General features: G+C 38.8%; 1 protein-coding gene across 4 annotated transcripts in view; it reads right to left on the bottom strand.

Moving 5' to 3' along the window:
- The window catches only part of TBC1D23 (TBC1 domain family member 23), an 82,933-nt gene that overhangs the window by 21,549 nt on the left and 41,019 nt on the right, over positions 1–20,365 (bottom strand). For all 4 annotated transcript variants that reach the window (XM_079767135.1, XM_079767137.1, XM_079767136.1 and 1 more), the window contains exons 2-11: positions 19,259–19,370; positions 17,362–17,467; positions 16,045–16,249; positions 15,189–15,312; positions 11,422–11,546; positions 11,289–11,335; positions 9,911–10,014; positions 8,424–8,546; positions 6,265–6,357; positions 1,222–1,392 (exon numbers count right to left, since the gene is read on the bottom strand). In XM_079767135.1, coding sequence (XP_079623261.1) covers positions 1,222–1,392; positions 6,265–6,357; positions 8,424–8,546; positions 9,911–10,014; positions 11,289–11,335; positions 11,422–11,546; positions 15,189–15,312; positions 16,045–16,249; positions 17,362–17,467; positions 19,259–19,370 — 1,210 coding nt within the window. The remainder of the gene's footprint in view (positions 1–1,221; positions 1,393–6,264; positions 6,358–8,423; positions 8,547–9,910; positions 10,015–11,288; positions 11,336–11,421; positions 11,547–15,188; positions 15,313–16,044; positions 16,250–17,361; positions 17,468–19,258; positions 19,371–20,365) is intronic.

Here is a 20,365-nt window from a genome sequence, read left to right as displayed (position 1 = left end):
GCCACCACAAGATGGCCATGCAAGGGAGGGCAGTTGGGGGCGATCAGGCCAGCAGGGGAGGGCAGTTGGGAGGGACCAGGCCTGCAAGGGAGTGCAGTTGGGGCGATCAAACCTGCAGGGGAGGGCAGTTAGGGGTGACCAGGCCAGCAGAGGAGGGAAGTTGGGGGCAAACAGGCTGGCAGGGGAGTAGTTAGAAATCAATCAGGCTGGCAGGGGAGTGGTTAGAGGGTGATCAGGCTGGCAGGCAGAAGCAGTTAGGGGCAATCAGGAAGGCAGGCAGACGAGCAATTGGGAGCCAACAGTCCTGGATTGTGAGAGGGATCCCAGATTGGAGAGGGTGCTGGCTGGACTGAGGGACACCCCCCCCTCCCATGCACAAATTTCATGCACTGGGCCTCTAGTACCTAATAAACATCTATTTTTATAAAGAAAGAGCCATAACTGAGTACGGCTTTGTAGAGAAGGAAGGGGAACAGATTGCATAAAGTCACAAATACAGATTAGTTACACTGAATATAATTTATATTCAAACACACAAAAAGAGGTGGCTAAAAATAGTGAATATATTATAATGAATTACACAGCTACTATAAAAGTCTTAGGACATGAATAAAGATAAAGATCAATGCAATGGAATAATCCAGAAACAGATGCTAATGCATAGAAGAATTTAGTATATTAAAATGGTGGTATTTCAAATTGATAACACACCTGGTTAGCTACCTGGAAAAAAAATTTTTTTTTGCTTCCTACCTACTTTTTACACAGAAAACCGTTCCAGACAGTTCACAACTTAAACAAAAACAGAAACCTGATAAGTATGCAAGAAAACTCTGGGGAAAGACCTTTCTTGGCAAGACACAAAATATACAAGCTGTAAAAATAAAAATACAGCCCAGCTGGCGTGGCTCAATGGTTGAGTGGCGACCTATGAACCAGGTCATGGTTTGATTCCCAGTCAGGGCATATGCCCGAGTTGCAGGCTCAATCCCCAGGAGGGGACATGCAGGAGTCAGCCAATCAAGTATTCTCTCTCATCACTGATGTTTCTAGCTCTCTCTCCCTCTCCCTTTCTCTCTGAAATCAATAAAAATATATTTTAAAAAAAGAAAAACATACAAATAAATTTGACAATGTAGATAACAGCACAAAAATGTCTATGAGAATTTCTTAAAGGTGATAGCAATAACAAAGTAAAGTTGAAATAATCTGTCAGCATACCTGTAAGAAGTGTGCCAGGACCATGTTCATATACATGTCTTCTTCCTCTCTGCCACTGCCCATGAAACAGAGGTGTTCCCCACCAGCGATGGAGCCAGACTCAATGGACTGCTTCTGTGCTTCCAGCAAGGACTTTACTGACTGTGCAAACTCGGATGGATTCTGGAGCATCTAGACAATTTAAAAAAATTTAAAAACATGCCCACCCTGTGTTTCACAAACATTTGCAAAACCTGAAATAGTTTTCTAGGAAAAAAACACACATTTAAATAGCCACCATGAAAACAACAACAAAAAAAGAAAAGGCTCTTATAAATAAAATCCCTGGGATAAGAAAAAAGAAATATGTGTAAATGTACCTATAATATATGAAAACAAAAGTTGAAAATTTACTGAAACATTAAACTAGCTGTACAGTGGTCCATGGTACAGATATACCATTATACAAAATAAACATCCTACTAGAAAAAAAATGTGTGGTTACTGTTTGTTTCTTAAACAATAAGTTCCAGAGTTCCTTAGGTATCATGACAAGAAAAGTTTAACACTAAGTGGAATGGTCCACGACTAAAAATAATACGTCGAAAACAAGCTATATTTTTTATTTCCACTTACACGGCAAGCCATGTATTTCTTAGAAGACAGTCAGAAATAGCAGCAAACCTTTTTTTATCAGCACTACTCTAGGTACTAGAGAGAAAGGAATGAAAAAATTTCTCACTCTCAAGGAAACAAGTATGCTAATAACTACACATTTTTTTTGAAACTACTATACTAGGGCACATTAAAAAAAGTACAGTGAAAATCCAATAGAAAAATGGACAAACCATAGAAGCAATTTGCTAAATAATTAAATAAACAAACAGCAAATTTGCAAAAGGATGCTTAACATTACTAGTAATTACCACTGTTTTTCATCCATCATTCTGAGAAAGTAAAAAATAATTGGTGATGTCCACTAATGCTGAATGTAGAAAACAATTATTCTCATATACGGTTGCAAAGTATAAAGGTTCAGCCTTTTTAAAGGGCAATATGATAGTTGTCTCTTTTAATATTTTACACATCCACACCTCTCAACCCAACAACTCTACTTTGAGGAATGTATTTTACAGAAACATTTGCACAAGTTCACAATGTGTACAGGATATTAACTGCACTGGTTATTATAAGACAACTGAAAAACAACCAAAATGTACATCAACCAAACAATAAATTACAGTATATCTGTACTATGGACCAAATACAGCCATTAAAAAGAATGTACTTAAGTGGAAAGATCTCTAAGAAACTGTTAAGTGAAAAAACAAATGAACTGCCAAGTGAAAAACCAAGTGGAAAAAGCGAGTAAGAAATAGGTAAATACATATTACAGGTCTGAAAGATTAAGCACACTGTTAAGAGTTAACTCTGGAGATTCTCTGAATTTTTTTTTAATTTAATAAATCTTTATTGTTCAGATTATTACAATTGTTCCTCTTTTTTCTCCCATAGCTCCCCTCCACCTGGTTCCCAACCCACCCTCTGCCCTTACCCCCCCCGCCCACTGTCCTCATCCATAGGTGTACGAGTTTTGTCCAGTCTCTTCCCGCACCCCCGACATCTCTTCCCCCCCGAGAATTGTCAGTTCACTCCCTTTCTAGGCCCCTGATTCTATTATATTCACCCGTTTATTCTGTTCATCAGATTTTTTTATTCACTTGATTTTTAGATTCACTTGTTGATATGTATTTGTTGTTCATAATTTTTATCTTTACCTTTTTCTTCTTCCTTTTCTTAAAGAATACCTTTCAGCATTTCATATAATCCTGGTTTGGTGGTGATGAACTCCTTTAGCTTTTTCTTATCTGTGAAGCTCTTTATCTGACCTTCAATTCTGAATGATAGCTTTGCTGGGTAGAGTAATCTTGGTTGTAGGTTCTTGCTATTCATCACTTTGAATATTTCTTGTCACTCCCTTCTGGTCTGCGTAGTTTCTGTTGAGAAATCAGCTGACAGTCATATGTGTGCTCCCTTATAGGTAACTAACTGTTTTTCTCACGCTGCTTTTAATATTCTCTCTTTGTCTTTTGCTCTTGGCATTTTAATTATGATGTGTCTTGGTGTGGTCCTCTTTGGATTCCTTTTGTTTGGGGTTCTGTGCGCTTCCTGGACTTGTAAGTCTATTTCTTTCACCAAGTGGGGGAAGTTTTCAGTCATTATTTCTTCAAGTAGGTTTTTAGTATCTTGCTCTCTCTTATGGGCACCCCCATAATTTGGATGTTGGTACACTTGAAGTTGTCCCAGAGGCTCCTTACACTATCTTCATAATTTTTGGATTCTTTTTTCTTTTCCGGTTGAGTGTGTTTTGCTTCTTTGTATTTCAAATCTTTGACTTGATTCTTGCGATCCTCTCGTCTGCTATTAGATCTCTGTATACTATTTTTTATTTCAGTCAGTGTATGCTTAATTTCTAGTTGGTCCTTTTCAATATCCTCGAGGGTCTCACTAAATTTATTGGGCTTTTCTAGGAAATTCTTGAAAAACATTATAACCGTGGTTTTGAACTCTATATCCAGTCATTTGCTTTCCTCCATTTCTTTCATTTGTGTTCTGTTTCTTTGTCTTGCATGATAGAGTGGCTTTGTGTGCTAGGTGTCCTATAGGGCCCAGTGGCTCAGCCTCCCCAGTTACCTGAGGTGGACACTCTTAGTGCACCCCTTTGTGGGCTGTGTGCACAGTCTTGTAGTTAAGCCTTGATTGTTGTTGGTATCACTGGGAGGAATTGACCTCCAGGCCAATTGGCTATGAGGATCAGCTGTGTCTATGATGGGAGAACTTATGTGCTGGAGACACCCTTATGAAACAAGACTTTCAAAAGCCTCTGTGCTCAGCTTAGATGGAGCAGAGTCTCAGGGTGGAGCAGACAGCATTGGTTTCCCGTCAGCCCTGCCCTAATAGGCCCCTGTGACTCAGTGTCCCGTGATAATCGCTGCAAACACCTCTGAGAGAAAGCCGCCCTCGAGTTCCGCCCGCTGCCAGACAGTCCAGTTTCTCCCCGAATGAGTCTGGGTCCCCAGAGTCTCGCCCGGAACTGGAGTTCAGCGCAGTTGGGAGCTTTTGTCTCCCTCCCGCCTGAGAAAGCCAGCCGCATACTCAGTTGTCCTCCCTCTCTGCACGTGTGCCTTGGTGCCTCTGCTTTCCGCAGTTCCTCTGAGTCTCAGTGTGCTTTTCTCTTTCCTGACAGTGCAGTTTCACCACGTATGAGTCTGGGTCCCCAGAGTCTTGCCTGGAACTGGAGTTTAGAGCAGTCAGGAGCTTTTGTCTCCATCCCGCCTGAGAAAGCCAGCCGTGCACTCAGTTGGCCAGTCCTCTCCACGTGCGCGCACGTGCGCACGTGTCTCAGTATCTCTGCCTCCTACTGAGTCTTAGTGTGCTTTTCTCTTTCCTTCTAGTTGTAGAATTTCCACTCAGCCAGCCTTCCTGTGGTTCTGGATGATGTCCGTTTTGTCTTTTAGTTGTAGTTTTGAAATTGTTGTGCAAGGCAGCAGTTTAGGTGTTTACCTATGCCCCATCTTGGTTTCTCCGAGATTCTCTGAATTTTATTTTTAATTCAAGTATTCGTGAATCACTTGAGTAAATTTTAAAACCATCTAAGTCTTCCTGCTCTAATCAAGGGAGAGAAAGGCACAGAGTTCACTTTCAGGATGCAAACAAGCTAGGATAGCCTTCTTCACCTACAGCGCCCAAAACTCTCTGGGTTGTTTTCCCTTCATTTTCCAGGAGTTTCCTCTCAACACCATCTAGGCCCTTCTACATGCTCTTTCAGCCTTAGCATCAATTTTTTCAGACACGCTGGGAAGAGGGTAGACTGCACCATCAGCAAAAGTGTTTACTGCTCTTTCCATCTTCCCTATCCCTGAGGCTCTAATAACCTCATTAACGGCTTAAATGACAGCAATCCCAAGTCTACCAACTGCTCTAAGCATCTCTGACAATATTTAACTACTTACCTCATCTACTTCTTCAAGTGACCAGAGGATAGAAATTTTAACAACTTAACACCTATATGCCAGATACTACCCCTATTAAGTATTAGTTTATTATATACACTAGAGGCCCAGTGCATGATTAAATCATGCACGTGTAGGGTCCCCTAGACCTAACCTGCCATCCAGGCCATATCCACTGCCCCGCAAAGCCTAGCACGCTCTGCAGACACTGCTAGCAGCCTGCTCCCCGCTTTTGATGGCAGGGGGTCCGCTGGTGCTGGAGCGGACACACACCTCCCCGCTTTCTATCGCGGGGGAGCTGGCTGTCTGTCCGCTGGTGCACCAGGCCTTTCGAAAGCCTCTGGCGCGGCGGAGGCTTTCGAAAGGCCTGGTGCCGGAATGGACAGACAGCCAGCTACCCCGCTTTCACTCCCCGCTTTTGATGGTCTGCAGCAGGATGTGAGCTCGCTGCCCCAGAGGCCCCTTCTGTGCCGCAGCACAGCCAAGGCACAGACGCTGAGCTCGCGCCGCCGCTGGCGATGCGAGCTCAGCGTCCCGCCAGCCCAATTGGCCACCCCGGCCACTCCGAGTCCCGCCCCCTGCGCCTCCCGCTGGCCCAATCGTGGGCGTAGCGGAGTGATGGTAATTTACATATTACCCTTTTATTATGTAGGATAAGTATTCATGATGGAAAAAAAGGCTTATAATAAAAACTTTAAAAATAATTACCTAATTATAAAAGACCTAATATTTACAGAATACTTACTAGGTGCAAGGCACTATGCTAAGTGCTATATCAGATAGCTTGTAGTCAGAAGTTTAGAATTTACTGACATAACAATGGTAAACAATAGTAAGCCATAGCAAACAATGTTTTCATCTATCCTTTAGGATGCCAAAAGGGTGTCCCGAGTGAAAAGGCAACCCAAGAGCAACTTTTATCATAAGGACAGAGACTCCCTCCTTAAGCAGAAAGAAAAACATCCCTAAATTAGATACATATATATTTATAAGCTAAAGAAAAAAGATTTCTTCTGTTAATTAAAAGAAATTAATAAGCATTTATACTAACCAGATCTGAATCTAAGTGGAAAGCAGTTGATAAATGTCCAGCATTATACTGTTCTGCAGGACGGCAATCCACCACAAAGAACCGGACTCCTTCCTAAGAAAGAAACAATTTTTTGATGTACTGGAATTTTCCATAAGAGTTATATTTTAGACAACACTAATAATTAACCAAAGGAGGGGGAACAGGTTTATAAAAAAATTGATCTCACATAGATCAGGATGACCCAATCAATACACAGATACAAGAAAATTACCTCATGATCCTAAAAAATTATATTTTAAACAGTAAAACATTTTGTATATACTGTTCTTGACCAGAAGGTCTTAAAATATGTAGCAGGCAAATGTCAGTTTGAATTATAAAACTAATTATAATATACTAGAGGCCCGGTGCACAAAATTCATGCACAGGGAGGGGGTGTGTCCCTCAGCCGAGCCTGCACCCTCTCCAATCTGGGACATCCCTCTCACAATCCAGGAATGCTGGCTAAAAACACTTGCCTGCCTGCCTGCCTGCCTGATTGCCCCTAACTGCTTCTGCCTGCCAGCCTGATCACCCCCCCAACTGCCCTCCCCTGCCAGCCTGGTTGCCCCTAACTATTCTCCCCTGCTGGCCTGGTTTCCCCCAACTGCCCTCCCCTGCAGGCCTGGTCCCTCCCAACTGCCCTCCCCTGCAGGCCTGGTCCCCCCAACTGCCCTCCCCTGCAGGCCTGGTCCCCCCAACTGCCCTCCCCTGCAGGCCTGGTTCCCCCCAACTGCCCTCCCCTGAAGGCCTGGTCCCCGCCAACTGACCTCCCTTGTAGGCCTGGTCAATCCCAACTGACTTCCTCTGCTGGCCTGGTCCCCCTCAACTGCCCTCCCCTGCAGGCCTGGTTGCCCCAACTGTCCTCCCCTGCAGGCCTGGTCCTCCCAACTCCCCTCCCCTGCTGGCTTGATCACCCACAACTGCCCTCCCAGGCTGGCCATCTTGTGGTGGCCATATTGTGTCCACATGGGGGCAGCCATCTTTGACCACATGGAGGCAGCCATGTTGTGTGTTGGAGTGATGGTCAATTTGCATATTACTCTTTTATTAGATAGGCTTGGAATTTAATTTTTTAAATGTGTATCATGTTAATTTTTTAAAAACCATATAGTTACAAATACAGATCTAGATATAATTCCTGTTTCTGCAAATAAATCCACAAACTTATCAACAATTCAATTCACATAAGAACTAAATGTTTTTGGTGGGTGAGGGGAGGTATTACAATTGCAGTTTGAACTTAGGAAGTTTATATGGGTCTCATTAAACTATATTACATATTTTCATTTGTTTTTTAGTAATAGTTCTAATAAGAAAAATATGTGAATTACTTGTTTTAAAAAGATCTACTGTCAAAGGCATTTTCCCATGTCTATTCCTCTTTCCTCTTTGGAAATACATTCCACATTCCAAATACACACTTGCATGGGTAAATGTTGCAATACTAGTAATAGTTCCTCAAGTCTCCTTTGTTAGATGCTTTATGGCATTTAACTTTGTAATTTAATTAGTTGTGTAACAACCCAGACTTTAACTGTTAAATGCTAAATTCATTCTGATAAGTATTTTATACACCATTCAGTTGCTTTGCTAAAATGAAAAAGGTTTAACAGTTTACAAAAATTGGTGTAAAAAATAATCAGTTGACAATTAAAATAACACCAATACTGGCAGTTTAAAAATGACCATCTGAACAGAAGATTTAGCACATTAATCACCAAAGAAAGCAAAATAGCCACATTTTTGTAGTAGATTAATTTTGGGAAATCATCAAACAGGGAGGAAATACTGGTTCCTTGTATTTAAAGGGGACAGTCTTGCCCTAGCCAGTTTGGCTCAGTGGATAGAGCATCGACCTGCAGACCAAAGGTTCCCGGGTTCAATTCCGTTCAAGGGCACGTACCTTGGTTGCAGGCTCCTTCCTGGCCCAGGCTTTGATCTGGGCTCGTGCAGGAGGCAACCAATCGATGTGTTTCTCTCACATGGATGTTTCTCTCTGTCCTTTTCTCTCTCTTACACTTTCCCGAAAAATCAATGGAAAAATATCCTCGGGTGAGGATTAACAACAACAACAAAATAATAATAAAAATAAAAAATAAAAGGGACAGTCCTCTGACAGGGCTTTCTTTACTTACCCCCTGCAGCTGATTTGCTTGAAGGATCTCTGAGACCGAGATGGCCAGACAAAGAGCCTGACTCAGATCTGCCTCATCATCCTTAATTCCCAACAAAGTACTACCAAATAGATGGTGATTATCCTGTTTGAAGAGAAAATTTAAAAATACCATAAAGAAAAAACAAAATAAAAATTTCTTTCTAAAATACTCTTAATATACCAGGGTAAGAGGTAAAATAATTATATAACATCCTTGAGTCATGTAATTTTTAAAACTTAATATATCATCTCAAATCTTGTAAGCTAAAAGTTACAAAAAGATAAGTCCCTGTCAGAGTTCACACAAAATAAAAAAAATGAAATAACACATTCTTTAAAGTTATTTTCCGTACTATCGCCTATAGCTGAATACTAAATTTTAAAATTGGTTACTCACAACTTTTCATATTTTGATATAATAAAAACAAAAATATGGCATAAATGAATTGCATAAATGAAGTAAGACACTGATTATACAGTACAGTCTGCTCTAATTAGCCAATGCTAGTGCAGATCATTACTATGTCTGAATAAAAGCTGTTCCTCTTAAGAGAATGAAAAGTATAAAACTTCTTTTCATCCAGCATCCTAAATCACTATCCCATAATCTGACTTATGCAACATTTTTGAGAACTGAGGAGATTTACATGAGGCAATTATTAAAATAGCTGAAATTAGTCCCTACAAACAAAACAAATCTCTTTTTTAGTTTCAAGGAAAATGTTCTTAAAAGGTTTCCCTTAACTGCCTTCTGAAACATGCTCTACCGAACATAACTTAACCTCATCTTGATGTTTCAGTGACATGATAACTACCAACTAGCAATTATTATGGTACAATGCGTTAAGAAAAAAAAGGCAATTAATGCTCTCATTGGCACCTGAGGTCACAGACAAACCTGTGTGCCATACTAGTTGTTAAAGTACTTCTCTGCCTCCTCCACTATTAGCTTTTGCTTCCTGGAGTTTTACTTTCTAGGAGCTCACACCACTTATGCTTCTAATCTGGTGTCCTTTCTCTTGAAAGCACTTGTCTGGTCTGAGAAAGATTCTAGGTTTCTATAGGGCTAAGTGATCCTTTTTTGCTTACAAGACAGCTCTGCATCAGTAAGGTGCAAAGCTGAACTCCAGATAAAGAAGGCATAATTATACGTGCCCCATCAGATTTTTGTAATACAATTTTTAAAAGAGAGCACTAATTTAAGAAATATAGTCAATATTCTAATGATCAGAAATAACTAATAATCAGAGTAGGGGTGAGATCATTTATAGCACATCTATCTTTTTTAATCTGTGTGTTTCTTCACTAGGGAGAGTATTTAGAGTAGAAAATCACACAAAACTGTAACACATAAAAAGACAGAAAAGAAAACCAACCTCAAGTTATTTAACTAAAATGGATAATGTAAACAATAAAAAATGTGCAAAATGTGAAATAGTGAATAGTTTGTCATTTCCTGTTTTATACCTTTCTAAATGAAGCTGGTGTTTTACTGCAATAATACTGAGCCAGAGAGAAAAGGTCTTCTATATCTTCTAGATTCAAACTGGATGGAGTTTTTTCCAAGAACTCTGAAATAGGAGTATAGAGATAACAACATTTAAACAATTCTTTGTGAAGAATATAACAAACATTATGTATCAAAGCTGGAATATGTTCAACATAATAAAAATTATATAAATAGAATCTCAACATGATGCCTTTAAAACTGTTTGGGGAGAAGTGGATTTTTCCAAAGGAGCTGAAACTGTTAATGCAATTCTGTTAGTGAATGATGGTGACAGGCAATCAAATTAATTAGCCTTGATTAGAATACTGTAATTTATTTATTTAACAAACACCTTGTAAGTGCCAGGGTATCTGAAAATATAAATAACTAAGAAATAATTCCTGACTTAAGGAACTTTGTCTTGTGTGAGAATGTTAAAAAAAATCTTTAAAATGTTAAGATAAACACTGTAATATAGATAGCACCAAGTGCTAGGCAATGTAGAGAGGAAAATAACAAATTTGTTGGGTTAGAGTGGGAAGAACCCAAAAGGAGAACCAAGGTTTCACAATGAAGATACCATGAAAGCAGAGTATTGAAAGGTAAACTGAGGAAGAAGGAAGGGGGCAGGAGAGAAGGAAAGAGAGGAAGGGAAACAAGAGAGGAAGGCAAGGAGGGAGACAGGAAGAGAGGAAAGGAGGGAGAAAAAGAGAAGGAGGGAGGGAGGGAGAAGAGGGTAGGACAAGGCATTTTATTTGAACAAGGAAACCAAAGAAATAGTATATGAAAAGGAATGAAAGAACATGTGTGAATGAATGAATCAATGAATGAGGATAGCAAAACTAGGGAAAATAGTCTAACATTTGTACCTGAAGAATAAGGAAGAGTTGAATAGAACCTTAGAGCTCTTCTAGACTAATCCCCTAAATTTATTGATGAGGAAACTGAGTTTAATAAAACTAAGTGATACTAAGCGAAATAAGCCAGTCTGAGAAAGATAAATATCACATGATCTCACTCATTTGTGGAATATAATGAACAACATAAACTGATGAACAAAAAATAGAACCAGAGACATAGAAGCATCAAACAGACTGTCCAACCTATGAGGGAAGGCGGAGAGTGTGGGGGTAAGAGATCAACCAAAGGACTTGTATGCATGCATATGAGCATAACCAATGGACACAGACAGTAGGGGGGGTGAGGGCATGTGCTGGGGGCTGGTAGCGGGGAGAGGTCAACAGGGGGAAAAGGAGACTCATGTAATACTTTAAACAATAAAGAATTTAAATTAAAAATAAAAATAAATAAATAAAACTAAGTGACATGGAATTATCTACATTAAATTCTACTTACGGATAACTTCTTCTTTGCTGTCAGACTCCTGTGCTAAAATAACTTCTCTGTAAAAAAAGAGTCAAATGAGTTAAATATTAACAGATCACCCTGAGAACAGAGAAGAGAAAAATCTAACCAACTTGATACTTACTTTGCATTAACAAGGATTATTAACATTAAAAAATAAATAAAAAATGGATCTGCTTGTTGTAGATATCCATCCCATAACGCCTCTGTGACTTCAATGGAACAGTAACATGCAAAAAGGCTTCCAAGCTGTAATCAGGAAATGAAATGATGAACATAAGCCATTAGAAATGACTTGTTCTTTTAAAAGTATTAAACCAAATGCATAAGTAACTAAATCAAGTTATCAGCACCTGAAAATTGCTGTGTACTTTTAGTATTCAGAATCCAAAGGCAGAGCATGTGGATTCAAAGCACAGAGAAGCCATGTACTAGCTGTCTGACTTAGGGCATGAAACAAACTTTAAAGCTTCCATTTCTACTTCTGTTAAAAAATAAAAAGTAATACTACTACCCACCTTCTTACATTGTTGTGAAGAGAGAGATAATTAACCTAGACTTTCTAAAGTACAATATATTTACCATAGCCTAATAACTAACAATTACCACCTAGCTCTCTAAGGATAACTAGCATAATTATTACAGTACCTAATTTACTAATACAAGGTAATTGTGAGAATCAAACACAGTAATTGAAAAGCACCTAAAAGTATTTAATGACAATATAAATGTGAACTGCTCCCAAAGCTTACTTGTATGTCATTTGAAATGTATGAGACAACATTTATACCCCTCAATAGGTTTCATAACCCTATGGTTTTCACTTCCAAATAAAAAAATGTTAATGTATAAGTTTCTCTAGAGTACAACTGTGTTTTAAATTGCACAAATTCAATGATACTTTCCATTTTCATTAGATACAGAAACAATTCCATGTAGAAGTTTAAGTTTAAAACATTTCATATGGCTAAAGGCAGCTAGCTAATGGGAATACATACATTTAGTGCCAGAACACATATATGTTGTTCCAGACACTAAGCTACTGTCACAGTATTAAATAGTTTTATTTAAAATACATATTTATTTCAAATATTCTCACAACAGGCCTTCAAAGAAGACATTTTTCTCTCCATTTTATCGGTGAGGAAACAGACTTGTATTAAATAGCATTCCCAAGTTCACAGAGCTACTAGTAGTAGTTAGTGGTGATATTCAAACCAGACTAAAGACCTGAGATGCCACAGCCCACATACTGCCATTACACTTGACCACAAAACTTTTAAAGTACATAATACTACTGATGATTTTTGTTGTTTAAAAATTAAAAATAGATCAGAAGATGCAAATACAAACAGAATAGCAATATGGTCATCATTAAACTCGCTTAACTAAACTAAAGCTAACACTGCACTGCTTATAACTATGGGTTCTCAGGGTTTAAGAATTAGTTTTGTTTCATCTCAGGTTAAAAAAGAAAAGCTCCACCCTAGCTGGTTTGGTTCAGTGGATAGAGTGTCGGCCTTCAGACCAAAGGGTCCAGGGTTCGATTCCAGTCAAGGGCACATATCTCGGTTGCAGGCTCCTCCCGGCCCAGGCCCTGGTCAGGGCTCGTGCTGGAGGCAACCAATCGATGTGTTTCTCTAACATTGATGTTTCTCTCTGTCCTTCCCTCTCTCTTCCACTTTCCCTAAAAATCAATGGAAAAATATCCTTGGGTGAGGATTAACAAAAAAGATTAAAAAAAAAAAAAAGGCTCCATTCTATAGACATACTCATAGCAAGAATGAACTATTTGGGGTACTGAATGAAGAGAAACCAGTTTTTAGTACTTAGTTAAAATCTGCTACCAGCACTGAGTACTAATTCTGAGTTCTGGTAACAGAAATGGCATTTGCTAGGCATGGTGTGACCAGAGAAACCTCCATTAAGTATTAGAATGCTTAAAAAAAAAGTTCCTCATTTCAACAAAAATAAGGAGTTAATGGCAAATATGAATCTCAGAGAAGCTATAATTTTATTTAGCTCAGAGTGACAAGATTATAGCCAAGAGGGAACTAAAGAACAGGCTGCTGCAGTTTCAGATTTATTAGGCCAGAGTTGAAACCTGTTAGAATCTCTACTTAACATTTTCTGATTGTTAACTCACCCCTTTACCCTCTGAGATAGATACTATTATTATTCCCATTTTACAGATGAAAAAATTGAAGCCAAGAGGCTGTCTTAAATCACACAGTTAATAAGTGATAGAAATGAAATTTCCTGAAATTAGATAAGACATGATCAAGGAATGTTTAATTTTTGAATATATATTCTTCTAGCACCCAATCATTTTTTAAAAAATATCTTAAATTAAACCCAGAAGAGCAGTTCTCAAAGTATAGCCTGAGGAGCCCTGATGTCCCGAAGAGTATTTACAGGGGAATCAATGACGTGAAATAATTCTTAGACTTTATTTTCCTTTTTCATACTCATGCTCTCACAAATAAACAACAGAATGTTCCAAAGGCTACATGATGTGTAGTATCATCAGAGACTGAATCCAGAAGCAGATATAAGAATCTACTAAAAATTAATGAGATTTGCAAAAATATAAAACAATGCCAATGCCACTATTCTAATTTTCTTCTGGAAAATATAGGTTTTTTTAATTTTAAAAGCAGGCTATTTATGTTAACATGTAATGGGCTTATCATTACATCTAAATAAGTAAATACCTAAAACTTCTTAGTTTTAATTTCTAATGAACACAATCCATATAAACAATGAAACCTCAATAAATGTTGTGTATAAGTGGTCCCAAGACCAAAAGATTTGAGAACACTGACCTAGAATAACAAACTTTCCACTCAACATACAAATATAGAATGTCAGAGCACTGAGAAGTACATTATATTCTTTTATATTAGTCATTTGATCTTATTTTCATGACTGAATATCACTTCTAATATAAATCATCAATTTAATCAAAGTTTTAAAGTGAACTAATATTTATCATAGATATACATATATGTGTATGTATATGTGTGTGTGTGTGTATGTATGTATGTATATATACACACACACACACACACACACACACACACACACTAGAGACCCAGTGCACAAAATTCATGTACAGGTGGGATCCCTAGGCCTGGCCAGCGATCAGGACCAGCCGATTGGGGTCCTGTAGGGTTGGGAGAGGAGGCAACAGTTGCTGGGCTGGGCGCGGAAGGAATGGACGCCAGAGGCCGACGTCATCACTGCGTGGTTCCCCGCCTCCTCACCCTTCTCCTTCCCTCGCCACTGGGCCACCACCGCTGTGGGCGGGTAGCAGGTTGATTGGGGCCTGCCGGCCGGGGGGTGGAAGAGAGCAGGAGGTTGACTGTCAGCCCTGAGGAGAGAGCTAGCCCTTGGCCGCACTGGGAAAGGGGCCGAGTCTGCCACCAAACACCTACAGTTCCCTGTCCCAGCCCGATCAGGCGATTGGGGCCAGCTGGCTGCAGGGGAGGGACTGTGGGAGGTTGGCCAGCCAGGGGAGGTTGGCTGTGGGAGCACACTGACCACTAGGGGGCAGCTCCTGCATTGAGCGTCTGCCCCCTGATGGTCAGTGCGTGTCATAGTGACTGGTCGTTTGGTCATAATGGTTGCTTAGGCTTTTATATATAGAGATGTGTACATAAATATGTCACATATTTTGTAAAACAAAAGGCTAAAGTTTGTATTAATCTAAACTGACTAACTTATGTGAGGAGCAAAACAAGCTATTTATGAAGTGCCAATAATTTTACTCCTTTGGTTTAATGGTCGATAATTTAGTACTTTTCTTTTTCTTCCTTGGGGGAAAAATATCTAATTATAGTTTCATAAAAATCTATTTTTCATTAAGTGTTCCTACTTTCACTTTATTACCCAGTTGAGTGCATAGGAGTCTGGAGTAATTTTCTTTGTATCAAGAAAAGAACAAAGCTCAGGCTCATGGTATTGGATGAGTAATCGGAAAAGATGAAAGGGTCTCCCCTTCAGGGAACAATCCCTAGAAGACAAAAGAAGAGAAGTTTCTTGCATTAATAGGTCAGAAATGATCACATCAGTAACCAATGCTCTTGTAATATCCACCTCCTCCCTACCCTCAGAACACCTGATTACCAGCCTATCTAATAAACCAGGCAGAGCTCTCTTGCTAACACTTAATGGACCTGACTAGACAGAAAGTCGTAGAAGCAACAGGTTGTAGAAGCAACAGGCTCTAGAGCAGCGGTTCTCAACCTGTAGGTCGCGACCCACAGGTTAAGAACCGCTAGCAGGGTCGCCTAAGACCATCGGAAAACACAGATATTTACATTACAATTCATAACAGTAGAAAAATTACAGTTATGAAGTAGCAACGAAAATAATTTTATGGTTGGGGGTCACCACAACATGAGGAACTATATTAAAGGGTCACGGCATTAGAAAGGTTGAGAACCACTGACTTAGACACTATAATGTTATTTTGATGTTACAGATGAAGAAATTAAAATAGGGATACCACTGAAAAAGTATGAAGAGTTATGCTACATATATATACTCTAGAAGCATAAATTCTTAACTAAAGAATCCTTAAAATTTTTTTAATAATCACTAAGTCAAATAACAATTATGTTTCAAACAACCTTCACAATTATTTAATCCTTTTCCTTTACCACCAAAATATATCTAACAACTTTAACTCAAGCAAACTAGACCTTTATTCGTTTTTAAAATAAGTAATTAAATCACATTTTACCTGGGGATGTACTTATTCATGATAGCATAAAAGCAGTTGTATAAATCGCTGCGTGGCAGTTGAAGATGCACCAGTGGTTTGAGTAGATGTATCCAGCTAAGGGACGTGCTATATTTAATGTTACGTGATTTACAATAAAAGGTAATTACAGATTCAATATCCAAAAGTAATTCTGCTGCCTTCTCTTCTGGCACTGAAAGCTGGTCTAGAAAATAAATGTCAAAATAAGGTTACCAAGGGCCTGTTAGAGGCTCAGTTATTGGACATTACACTTATTTACAAATATATAACAAATATTATATTAGTGCATTTAGAGCAGCAGTCGCCAGGTGGTCTGGGGGTCAGAAAGGTTGGCAACCGCTGATTTAGAGCATGACAACACTATGTGAAAGCACATCTTTCCTTATACTTATTCAGTATTTACTAGCAGTTCAATATTTACTAACTTAATAATATTTGACCTATATATAGATCAAACAAGAATGGACCATCTGAAGTAGAAGAGCAGGAAAGAGTCATAACTCATATTCTTGGAAAGCAAAAACTGTTTTCTAAACAAGAGATTATCATCTACCCCATGATGGGCAGCTACCTACAGCCTTGCCAAGGGCAGGGAAAATGATTCATTCTCTACCTCCAAATTCAAGTTCCTTTGCCCACACCAGCAATGTTTCCTATGTGGTTAGTAAACAAAAGCCCACTTAATCAATAATTTAACTAAAATGTTTTTCTATAGTAGATCATGACCTATGATTTATAGATAAACTTTTGGAACACAGCCTCCTTTAATTTAGGGCTATATACAATTATATAAATATTAATTATACAAAAATATTTAAGGCTGCATCAAAATTATAAAGATACTTGAAGAACTGAAAACAATAAAAGGACACTAAAAATTGGGCTCTCTTAAAATATTAGACATTATTTCATAAGAAGTTCAAATTAAAAAATTTAAAGCTAGCTGAAACCGGTTTGGTTCAGTGGATAGAGCGTCGGCCTGCGGACTCAAGGGTCCCAGGTTCGATTCCGGTCAGGGGCATGTACCTTGGTTGCGGGCACATCCCCAGTAGGGGTTGTGCAGGAGGCAGCTGATCGATGTCTCTCTATCATTGATGTTTCTAACTCTCTATCCCTCTCTCTTCCTCTCTGTAAAAAATCAATAAAATATATATTAAAAAAAATTTAAAGCTATTTACTAGCTCTTTAAAATTTGAAATATCCCAAATTATAACAAGATAATAAAGAATGATTCCTCTACCCCCAAATTATTATTTCCAAAAATTTTTACTGTTTGAAAACAATTATTAAACTTACCAATAAACTCTAGACAATCTTTGTGAATAGTATTCTGTTCTGGCAGGTCTAAAATACCATCCCATGATGCCAAACTATCTCCTTTTCCTGCAACATTTAGAGCAATCTGGAAGAAGAAAAAAAAAAAGCAACTAGCTTCATATGTTATCTTCCATCTTTGGAAAGATGCTGTAACAATGGAAAGGCCTGAATTTAGGAATGATAATGAATATTTCAAAGATTACAAAGTAATGTATCTACACTTCACCAAATGCTGAAACCTTAGTCATATTCCTCCTAAATTAAATTGTACTGCTCCATGTCAATACAGTGAATAGAAATTACATAAAATATTTACATAGTTACATATGTAAATTTATTTTAAACAAACATCATCAATGCCATATAGCATGAATGTTTATGTCACCCATGCATATTGAAATCCTGATGTGATGGTATTTGGTGGTGGGGCCTTTGGGAGGTGATTAGATCATGAGGGTGGAGCCCTCATGAATGGAATTAGTGCTCTTATAAAAAAGAGAGCTGCCTTTCCCTCCAGCTATGGGAGGACATGCACATTAAGAAATTACTATTCTTTCAAGTTTAATGATATTACGGTTATTTTAAGTCTTTATCTTTTAGACTTTCATACTAAAGTATTTTAGTGTGCCATCAAGGATTTGGTTTTTTCTGTGTGTGTGTGATTTATAAATTTTTATTGATTTCAGAGAGAAAAGAAGAGGGAGAGAGAGAGAGAAACATCAATGATGAGAGAGAATCATTGATTGGCTGCCTTCTGCACACCCCACACTGGGGAATGAGCCCACAACCTAGGCATGTGCCCTGACTGGGAATCAAACGGTGACCTCCTGGTTCATAGGTCAACACTCAACCACTGAGCCACGCCAGCTGGGCCAATGATTTGTTTTAAAATAATCAAGTGTGGGGAGGAAAGGATTGGGGTATTAGTCAAACAAGATTGGCCAAATATTGATAACAGTTAAAGCTAAGAGAAGGCTCATTATACAAGTGTCTCAAATTTTGTTTTAAACTTCTGTGATAAAACATTCAGAATACTATGTACAGTTATAATTTATTTTACATATATATGTACAAAGAGGAAAAAAGTAAAAAAATATACACCAAGACATTGTGTTTTACATACAGGTGGTAGATAACAGATAATTTTTATCTTATCCTCTGCTAATATGTTGTAATAAAAATAAGTATTTCTATTGTAATCATAACATCTTAATAAAGAAAACATTGCCTTTCAAAATCTAAATTATCTATACTAATAAAAGCCTAGTTGGCGTCTCACCCTCGCATCATCACAAGATGGCCCCCCCATGTCATCACAAGATGGCCGCCACAAGATGGCCAGCAGGGAAGGGCAGTTGTGAGCGATCAGGCCAGCAGGGGAGGGCAGTTGGGGTAGAACAGGTCAGCAGGGGAGGGCAGTTGGGGGCGACCGGGCTGGCGGGGGGAGGGGAGGGCAGCTGGGGGCAACCAGGCCTGCAGGGGAGGGCAGTTAGGGGTGACCAGGCTGGCAGGGGAGGGCAGTTAGGGGCGACCAGACTGGCAGGGGAGGGCAGTTGGGGGCGATCAGGCCGGCAGGCGAGGGCAGTTGGCAGGCCTAAACTGGCAGTTGGACATCCCCTGAGAGGTCCCAGATTGGAGAGGGTGCAGGCTGGGCTGAGGAACACCCCCCTGGTGCACAAATTTCGTGCACCGGGCCTCTAGTTAAATATGCTAAACATTACAGAAACAGATTTTAGTAAGTTGCCCTGTGTGATAAATTTTCTACATGTGACATGCCCATGGGATAATAGTCTTCTGCGACTAAGAAAATTAAAACTAAAAATTCTCAAATATTATTCTTTAGTGATTACATTTTATTAATTTAGTTTCCATTTACCTTCCAAACTTTGGTCCTGAGATCAGCAGGTAGTGGTCTCCCTTGAATTATATTTCTCAAAGTTTCAAGATCACAACCTCCTGCTTCCAGAGCTTCTTCAAGATCTTTTTCCCTAAAAAGCAAGTCATACTTATTAAGAGATATTTTAATTCTTTTTTTTTTAATTCCAGATTCATTTATAAGCATGGCCTATTAAGGCTGCACCCAAGATAAAAACGTTCTCAGCAGCCAAAGTGCAATCAATACCTAGGCAAACACACAGCATTTTGTTTTCTTGGAAGGAAATCTCAGGCTTCATACACTAAATTTACTCTTTTTTTAAAAATATATATATATTTTATTGATTTTATTTTTTTTACAAAGAGGAAGGGAGAGGGATAGAGAGCTAGAAACATCAATGACAGAGAAACACTGATCAGCTGCCTCTTGCACACCTCCTACTGGGGATGTGCCCACAACCAAGGTACATGCCCTTGACTGGAATTGAAACTGGGACACTTCAGTCCGCAGGCTGACACTCTATTCACTGAGCCAAACCAGTTAGGGCCTAAATTTACTCTTAATTTGCATTTAATTCTAACAAGCTTAGTTACCTGTTTTCTAAGATTAAAGAAATTTAAAAAGAGAAGAAAGGGCAAGCTGGCTGACAGCATTGAGAAGTCACAGGGATAGCAGTATTCATAGTAGTAGTAATGACCAACAATTTATATAGCACTAACTGTGTGCCAGGCACTGTTCTGAACATTTCATATGTGTTTTTTGTTCTTATTTAATTTTCACAATAACCCTATGAGGTAGGTTACATTATTGGCCCCAGTTTAAAGATACAAAAATTGAGGCAAAGATGAGTCATGTCACTTGTGGTCACATGTCTAGTAAATAGTTGAACCAGGATTCAAATTTTAAAAGAATGTATGCTCTTAACACTATGCTAGGTAATGGCAAGGAGGATAAACAAACTCAGTAAGGAATTCAAAGCACTGCAGAATGAGAAGAGATAGTACATAACTATATAGATATATGACTAGAGCAGTGCCGGGCTTATAGTGAATATTCAATAAATGTTAGAGGAACAACAAAGGCTCTAATGGCATCACTGTATTAAAA

This window comes from Cnephaeus nilssonii (assembly GCF_951640355.1).
Source record: "Cnephaeus nilssonii genome assembly, chromosome: 3".
Lineage (NCBI taxonomy): Eukaryota > Metazoa > Chordata > Mammalia > Chiroptera > Vespertilionidae > Cnephaeus > Cnephaeus nilssonii.
This window is presented reverse-complemented; position numbering and strand designations above follow the sequence as displayed.